The 8,881-nt window shown below is 44.7% G+C and overlaps 1 protein-coding gene across 1 annotated transcript; it reads right to left on the bottom strand.

Annotated features, from left to right (window-relative positions):
* Positions 1–360: 360 nt before the first annotated feature.
* On the bottom strand, positions 361–6,569 carry OLFML3 (olfactomedin like 3). The gene is made up of 3 exons (XM_082228441.1): positions 6,376–6,569; positions 4,992–5,277; positions 361–1,849 (listed from the first exon to the last, which is right to left on the bottom strand). The coding sequence occupies exons 1-3, from the start codon at positions 6,481–6,483 to the stop codon at positions 1,065–1,067; spliced, it is 1,179 nt and encodes a 392-aa protein (XP_082084567.1). The 5' UTR covers positions 6,484–6,569; the 3' UTR covers positions 361–1,064.
* Positions 6,570–8,881: the final 2,312 nt, after the last annotated feature.

Genomic DNA, 8,881 nt, shown 5'->3' with positions numbered 1-8,881 from the left:
GAAACTGTAATACAAATGGAAAAGGAGGACAACCTGAAACATGACCAAAGGCTCTGAATGCAATCAATTCTCATTGACTTTTGGAGGGAACAGAACAGCTAGATAGGAAAGCTGGGAATTGGAAGAAAGCTGACTTTGTTTTCGTTGTGAGAGATTTCAGGCAAGCCAATCTCAGTAGCTTTCATGAGCGGCTTTCTGTTTAAACTAATCTTTAACAAAGCACTAACTTTCAGGCAAACAACAAGAACCACCACCTCAGAAGGGGGCCGCAAATCAGAGAGATCTCAATATGAAGGCTGGGCCAGAGCAGCTCCCTCTAGTATTTTCAGCGGCATATGAACAAAACAAAACTAAAACCAATACAGACATATTCTGATTTATAGAAAGGAGATTTAAATAGAACAACAGAAATAATAAGGTACAACAAGCAAGCAGGAAACTGCCACCTGGACTGTCCAATTAAAGCTTCTGGAGGGCAAAGGAAAGCAAGAAGAAAAATACGTTTTACATTCTTGTTAAATTAACCAAACCCTATGGGATTATTATTATTATTACTGCAGTGCCTGGCCTTAGAGTTATCATGAGTGCCTGCTCACTGCCTCATTTGGGCAGGCAGTTTAAGATCCTTCTGGGCTGTCATTCTGAAAAGGGAGGCGTCTATGAAATAGCAGGGCTGCCGGGGTGATGTTAATTTGATTTCTAAGGCAGTATGGAAATGTAGGGGGCGCCCCTGCTTCAAAAATAGAGCTGATTAACTCTATTCCCCAGTACTTCTTTATGTTTTCAAGCATAAGGTGTCCCCCCCCCCGCCTAAAAAATAACAATAATCCAATTTTAAGTGAGCTGGGGGAAAAGAAATAAATGGCAAGTCCTCCCCTCCTCAAATGCAGGCAATTTCTGCATTAAAAATGTTTCATGTATCAGGAAGTCCAGTCTACTCCATGCTTGCTGGTTTTCTAAGGAGCTGAACATGCTATGTGCATGAGTAGGCAGCTGAGTCGTATCTGCAGGGAGGCAATGGAGCATGTATCTGATGCGCTGTCCACCAGAGCTCTAGGCCTTTCTCAGACGTCGGTCTTCTTCTTCATCTCCATGCGGTAAATAAGCTGATAGCCATCATCCCAAGCATAGATCTGCCTCTCTTTGGGGTTATACTTCATGCTGGAGTGAGAGCCATATCGCTTGGGGAAGTAGACTAGGGGAGCATCTTCATTTGCCATTGAGCCACTGACGTCAAAGACACACTGGATACGAGATCGGCTGGGCAGTCGCGTGTTGTACACCACATAGAGCGCACCACAGATGACAAAAGCGCTCTCTGCATTCTCCCGGGGACATGGTGTGTCCCACATTTGCTCAATGTCCAGGGTTGCAGGGTCCAGCTTGGCCAATTCAATGTTTCTTTCATTCTCTTGTGTGGCATAAATAGCCCAGATCCCTTCCTCGTCGGCCACCAGATCAATGTAGTTATAGGATGAAAGACCAAAGACAGGGATCTGCTCCTCGGCAGGGAAAACTGAACTATCCACAATAGTCTTGTTGGCCAAGCTAAACTTGATGACCTGGAAAGTGCCGTGTCTTCGGATATAATAAAGATGGCCCCCATATACCAAGTGTCCCGTGCCGACCCATGGGTAGGGTAGCTTGATGCGTGCAGCCTTTCGTGTAGCAGAGAAGAGCGTGAACTCTCTCATTCTGGGGAAGACATACACGGTGTCGTTGCTAGTGCCATCAAACACATAGATCTTCTCTGAATTTCCCACTGGGTCTTTGGTCCAGAGTCCAGCAGTGCTGCCAAACCGCTTTAGGATTTTCATGGCTTTCACCTGGGACACTGTGTCACTGCAATCTATAAAGAATAGTCATATGATAGTTAACAGTGTGCTTCGCTCTCATTCTCAAATCTATAGCACAAAACTGCAAAGGAATCATTAAAAATAGTGTACAGACATGTGAGCAAATCACAAATTCCAGAATATCTGTCCTATTCAGAACCCGATGCCTTAATTCCTACTGCTCCCACCCCATGCTAAATCTGAGACTCTTGGGACTGGTTTAAAATTGCATTTCCATTCATTCGGTTGTATTGTGAACAAGGTTGGTACCTGAAAAAGCAGTGTGTGCCAGCAGCGTAACATGGGTTGTCAGCACCCGGGGCAAGGCAAGTAATTTGTGCCCCCAACCCCTAACCTGCCACGTCAGGTGATCTGAGGCAAGTTGCCGCTGGCGCCCAAACGATGCCGCTTGCCCGGAGGAAGAGGAGGGCAGAGAGGCGAGGAAAATGCAACATGGCCCAGCAGCTGCAGCAGCAGCAGCGGGGCGGCGGGGCTGTGAGGAGGGGCTGCCTGGCGCGCCCTCCGCGGCCCTGACGCGCGGGGACCACCACCAGCGCTGAGAGCCGCTGCCAGCTCGTCGGTTCCGCGAGACATGGGGCTCTGCTACAGCCTGCGCCCGAGGCTCTTCGGCGACTCCGGAGGCGACGAGCGTGCCCCCCCTAGATGTTGCGCCCGGTGCGGCCAGCCCCTGTTGCACCCCCCACGCTACGCCACTGGTGTGTGCATAAAATACAAACATACACACATAAAATATATACCACCACCCGTCCTCTTTGTGAGCTTCCTGCAGACATCTGGTTGACAAATAGTACTAGATAAGAGCAAAGACCTGTCTTCAAAGTGTCTCTTGCATTATGAAAATTGCAACTCCTAAAGTGGTAGAGACATTATATTCACAGAAAGAATTAATCCCATGTGGAAGATATTCTCCCAGTCCTGCTTATTCTACACTTTTCTCTGCATGGCCCTCCCACATGAAAGGGAACTCAATAGATCTTGCCTCCTATTCCTCCCCCCTCCCCCCTCAAAAAACATGCACCCTTTGGCGGACCAAGGGAACTGCCCTCAAAGTCTCAAATCACTGTTGAATTGAGGCTAGACTTGCTTGTTTAAAAAGCAGCCTAAACAAGACTTGGCCTACTAATATAGCAAGCTGTTCCTGATTTATTTCTGGCAAACTGAATTGATTCTCTCCTGGCTTTGGCTTCTCTACTACATTGTGTAGCTTAGCTCTAGCAACAAAGCTTTCATTACTGTCTTGCAAGTCACTTATTTCAATAGCTGATTCTGCAGCAGAGCATACAGTTTCCATTGCCCGTCGCTTAAAACACTGAAGGTTGGGACTGAGTAGCCTCCTTGACCAGTTCTCCTCAAGGGCTAAACTGCAGGGAGAAGGTGGTGGAAAGTTGGGAGTATATTACATAGCTGTGCAGAGTTTCACAGCTGCTGCTTTCCTGATAAGGGATCATCACCGCATGGATGAATTATAGGTCTATCAGTGGCAATCTTCTATGGCAGCAGCATCCATATTCAGAGGTTGAATACTGCTCATTGCCAGATGTTGGAGGAACAAGGATGGCTCACTCTCTTGCTCTGTTTGCTTGCTTTGCAGATGCAGATAAATACTGCTAGCAATGCTTACTTGAACCAAGAACATTTGTATAGAAATTTATGTTTTGTGAGAATTATGTCCCCAGAAATGTATTTATATACATGTTTTCATGCGGATGACGTGAGGAATCATCGATTAATGCCGAAAGGGGATAGAACAGATATGCAACTGACATGGATGAGAAACTTACAACTAATTCATGTCAAATTTATCTGTACAGTGGTGAGTGCATCTTAGCAGACTTTAATCTGGAACAAAAGGACCAAACACAACAAAGCACTGCAGCATGACAACAGTCAGATGTGAGGAGACACTTGAAGAGCTAGCAATGTGGCAAACTGACTTTCTGGAATATGGTGTGATTTGAGTCTGTTCCAGCAGCAGAAGAAATATACTCTCCCAGCTTCCCCAATCACTAGCCCAAATGGAAAAGCCTTTCACAGGGAAGTCAGATTTGTGAGAAGCATTGGAGGAATTGCATGACTCACAAAACATTATGCCTGGGAGAACTGCTCACTTGCAATGGCTGGGATGTGTTTTAGATACCGCAGCTGCAATCTTGCTCACAGTCTGCTTAAATCTGATTGAAGCCAATGGGACTTCAGCAGCCTAACTGTGTGCAGGATTCTAACCTGCTATGTCACAAACTAACTTGTTCAAGTACGCTAGTCCCTTATTTTATGGGAAGTAACTGCTGCACATATATTGCAAAAGATCTTCCTTTCTATGTCAGGGATAGCACATTGTCCCAACATTCAATCTATAATCTTTTCCATCCATCCAACCCAACTGCTCAGCCATTGCTATTGAAATTCCTGTGTAGACTGTAGTTGCACCGATGTCACAAATCCCTATTGGACAGTGCCTGTGACATTGTTTAATAATGAATTACCCTGCTCTAACCTACTCCACTCCCTACATCATTTGGCGAGCATTAAATGTTCATTTGTTGTTGTTTTTTTAAAAAATATTTAAAGGCTTTGCAGTTCCTCACAATGCATATCCACTTCCCTTCCTCCCTCCTGCTGCAGCAATGCCTCCCCATTTTGCTGCCCTCGGGACTCTTTTGCCCAAAAAAGGGCAGGAAAGAAATGCAATAAATAAATAAAGGTTTGCTAAACAGAAGAGTCATTTTGCGAACAAAGAGACCCCTTCTTCCTTTTCACAGAACTGTGAACAACCTTCGCAAATTTCATTCTGCCATTTTTAAAAGGCCTATCAGTTCACCGCTACTATCCAGGGGGCGGAGGGTGTGTGTGTGTTGAAATAGATGTCCAGCTCTAGACCTCATGTGATCTAGTCCCTTTTAAAAAGTCACATAGCAATATGGGCTGTATTCCTCTCCCCAAAACACAGCTCTCTCCTCTGCAACTAATCATGGATGTTTCAGCCATGGGGACAAAATATAGCACTGATGGTCAATGCTGAGGGACTTGTAGAAGAATCACACAAAACAACAACAACAACAACCATTGAAGCCTGCCTTGCAGGATCATCTGGCACGGCCATTAGTATGAGTGCATGCTGTGAGGTTGACCACTCACCTGTCATTTTGTCATATTTCTCATTCTTGCGCTTCTTGGCATTGGCAACTTGATTCTCCATTAATTTGTCATCCACCTCCACACAGGGCGGGGCAGGATTTTGAGTTTCAAGGTAGTCCACCTCTCGCTCCAGCCGGTCCACTCGCACTGCAGTGTTTTCCACCTCTGAGCGAAGTGTCTCCCGGTCTTTCTCCACTGACTCCAGCATGGACAAAACCTTGTTCTTGAAATCCCTCAGCTCAGTGGAGTAACGGCTGCTCTGGTCATGCCACTGCGTGATCCGCTCCTAAGAGAAGGAGGAAAGAAGATAGGGCACCTTAGGAATGCTTTGGAATGCAGCTGCATGGGGAACAATGCTCTGTCCAGAGGATTGGGGGGGGTCTCCATCCTTGACATGCTAAACTATTATTTTTATTTATTGTTGTTGTTGTTGTTGCTGTTGTTGTTGTTAAAATTTATATCCTGCCCTTCATTCAAGGATCACAGGGTGTTTGGCAGTATTAAAAAACACAAAATTAACCTACCCAACCTGGGACTCTGGTTGCCATGTAGAGTCCAAGTTACATTTGTCTTGACAGATTGCACGAACATCTAAAATCAAGAATCAGGCTCTCAGAATTGTAAGCTTGGCTTTAAAGTCCTGGCATGTTAAGATGCCTGTTCATTTTGAGATGTTCTCATCTGCCTTTTGGATTCTTAGCCATCCCTATGCACTCTGCAGTTACATTATCAAGACTTTCTGCAAACACATGCTTGTTTCTAGAGATAAGAAAATGCCATGCCTCTATTTTAGATTTAAAAAGCCTTTGTCTTGACACTTTTATTACCCTATCCTCCCAGTCAGTGAGTGCTCTGCATCCAGCTACCGATGCTCTGGATAGCTGCTGCAGGATTATCAGATGAAGTTAGCTGATAAGCATATGGAGTGCTGTAGAGCCACTGAGTTTTGAAACAAAAGATCCAATTATGTTCTAAGGAGCTGCGACATTATGGAATGAGGAGCAAGGCTTTAAAGCCTGGCAAAACGTTTTCAGAATGTCTTGCATTTCCACACAGGGCAGCCCAAGAGTTCCAGATCTACTACCCCAGACTCTCAAAGATCAGACCACCTGCACCTACAGGCAATAACCTTCCTTAATGGTCAACAGATAACAGACAACAGACCATTATGGTTCCTTAGCTCAAACTCCAGTTCAATAATAATTTTCAAACCTCTGCAGCTCTAGAGGAGCTTCCCTGCCCCACCCCTAGATAGGTGATTGCTGTTCTTCTGTCAAAGTTAGATATTCAAGAAACTGCAGAGCCAGAACCCTTAAATCCAATCTGGAACGCACTTTGCCCACCAGGCCCAGAGGAGGAGACCATTCTGCTCTTGTGCTCTCACCTCTAAGACAGCGAGCCTCCTCTCCATGTACTCCATTAACTGATGTTGTTGCCCGTCAACGGCATTGGCGACGATAACCAGCAGAAGCAAGGCATGTTGGGGAGCCATGGTTGCAGTACCTGGTGTCCTGCGCTTTGCCCGCGGTCTGTGCGCTGCAGTCGAGCTCACACCATTGGAATGTTTTGACAGTTTCTCCGTAAAAAATGGGGGAGGGAGCACAGCCTCATTTGCTGCACTTTATTAAAACCAGATGGCCAGTTCTGGAGGAGAGAGGCCGCTCTATCCCATGAAGAGAACAGCTGTGAGACTTAACTCTTTCACTGCCAGAATCATTCAAGCACGGAGGATGTGTGGCTGAGCAATGCCTCAGTTATGGCAATTCCATTGCCTTCCATTTCAGAAGGTTTTTCCCTGACCATTGTTTGATCATTCTTGGTACCCTTTTTTCAAATGTTTCCTAATCTGCCACTATATCCGCTTCTTGCTTTGGTTTCTTTTCTTGCTTTATTATTATATTTTTAACTTGCAATATTAGCCAACATGAATTATTCCTTTTTCTGAACCAGAAAAGGTGTGTGTGTGTGTGTGTGTGTGTGTGTGTGTGTGCAAGAACTCTCCATAAGTCTGGGTCTAGAAGATGGTAGGGAAACTCTGGTGCTCCAGAGATTGCTGGACAAGAACTTCCATCATCACTGATCACTGGCCACATGGGCTGGTGCTGTTGGTGTCCAGCAACAGGATTAACCTGACCCTTAAGAACAGACCCTGTTTCTCTTTATTTGAATTCCCCAAATCCCTGCTTTTATTTGTTTCACTTATGTTTATTGGTTTTACATAGTGTTTCTTTAAAAATGATATTTTATATATATTGTGCACTGCTCATAGATTTACAAACGATTAAGCAGTTTAGCCATGCTTTTGACTGAACAAACAAACATCCGGAAGGCTGTAGCTTCCCACTCTTCATTCAGAACCTGCAATGCTATTAGCAATGAGATATAGACTAAACTCTTTCCTAGTATACTTGATTTATTTTTCAGCAGTAACAACCCCTAAACAAATTTCAGCTGTGATTCCTTTTTTCTTATTTGACTTGATTATGTAAAAACAGCATTTCCGGATGGTCAAGTCCCTTTTTTCACAACAATCGCACATCCGCTGTAGGTGTGAAGGTGCAGAGATTTCTCACATCCACCGGCCATGCTCCAAACAACGTGCCACAGCTGAACCTCAACAGAAAATACAACTTGTAGGCACATGCATATGCAGTCCAGAAATCTCAGCCACATTCTATTGCCAAACTGGAGTGGACTATCCACCAGGCCAGTTGGTGGTGGTGGTGGTGGGTGGGTGTTTAATACTACAATCTCTCAATATAAAATACAATAATTATGTTCTAGTTGACATAATTCCAGGATTAAAACTGCTGAGTCAAGAAAGACTGATCTTGAAGTTCCTTCCCCACCCACCTCCCTTGCTCATGGGGTTATCTGAGTGCCATTGATAGAAATGTCCATCGTATAAGCCAACCCATGTACTGAAGCAGAGAGAAAGGAGTGCCAAATGAATCCCAAAGAAAGAATTAAATTCAATCTTCTAGGAAGTATCTAGCAGCTATTGCTTATGTACTAACGTCAAAGCCCTAGTTCTGTGTACTTACTTTGACATCAACCGGCCATCTCCTCTGTCCCTTCCCTGATCTCATTCCATTTCTTGTTGTGAAAATCACATACTGAAAGAAGCAAGAGCAGAACACAGAAGTCTCTCCAAAATTTTGATGCTGCAGCCAAAGCAATGACTAGAAAACCACAGGGATGCTGATTTCTGGAACTAGAGTGAGATGCTATACATGGGGCAAGCTCAAATCTCTCTCTCTTACTTACACACATGGCTAGAGATAGAAAAATCACTCAATTTTTGTTTCATTTCATTTTTGCAGGATTTCACACAGTGGGCTGTTGTATGTCTCGTTCTTCGAAAAATGTGTTTTTCTCACCATCCCTCACCAAAGTCCGCCTCGGGGGCCTAATCCGTCCTGCCGGTCGATTTAATCCAGCCCCCATGGCAGTATATGTCCTGGGGTAAATCCGTAAAAAATGCTCAGCAACTTCAACTTCAATCCTAAAAAAAGCTCAACAACTTTGGTCAGCCGTCATGCATGTTCACTACATCAATACATCAAATCTGGCCCTCTTTGAAAAAAGTTTGGGCACCTCTGTTCTAGAGGGTCTCATTTAACCTGTGTCCCAGGGAGCTTGCTTTGACATTTCATAGAAAAAATGCCCTCTGGTCCCCAACTGCTAGGGACATTTCTTGATTCTCTTTCTGCTAGTGTGGAGTAGAGATGTCACAGGCTAGGGGTTCCTCAAGTGAGGAACCAATCTGAGGGGTTTTCCATTGTTTTTAAAAAGCGCATTTATGTCACATGAGGTATTTCCAGTGAGGGATGGCTAACAAGGAGTTCAAAAGAAATAAAGTTCTTATTGAGTGTCACAATTATATGGGC

This window comes from Podarcis vaucheri, assembly GCF_965113315.1.
Source record: "Podarcis vaucheri genome assembly, chromosome: 6".
Classification (NCBI taxonomy): domain Eukaryota; kingdom Metazoa; phylum Chordata; class Lepidosauria; order Squamata; family Lacertidae; genus Podarcis; species Podarcis vaucheri.
The sequence above is the reverse complement of the archived record's forward strand: the minus strand, read 5'-3'. Positions and strand labels throughout refer to the sequence as shown.

Bases quoted from the DNA above. Each gene is read 5' to 3' on its own strand.
- OLFML3 (XM_082228441.1), bottom strand. From the start codon at position 6,483: ATGGCTCCCCAACATGCCTTGCTTCTGCTGGTTATCGTCGCCAATGCC. The intron at 5,278-6,375 runs GTGAGAGCACAA...TCCTTCTCTTAG, and splicing joins GGAGGCTCGCTGTCTTAGAG to GAGCGGATCACGCAGTGGCA. The intron at 1,850-4,991 runs GTGAGTGGTCAA...TATTCTTTATAG, and splicing joins GAAATATGACAAAATGACAG to ATTGCAGTGACACAGTGTCC.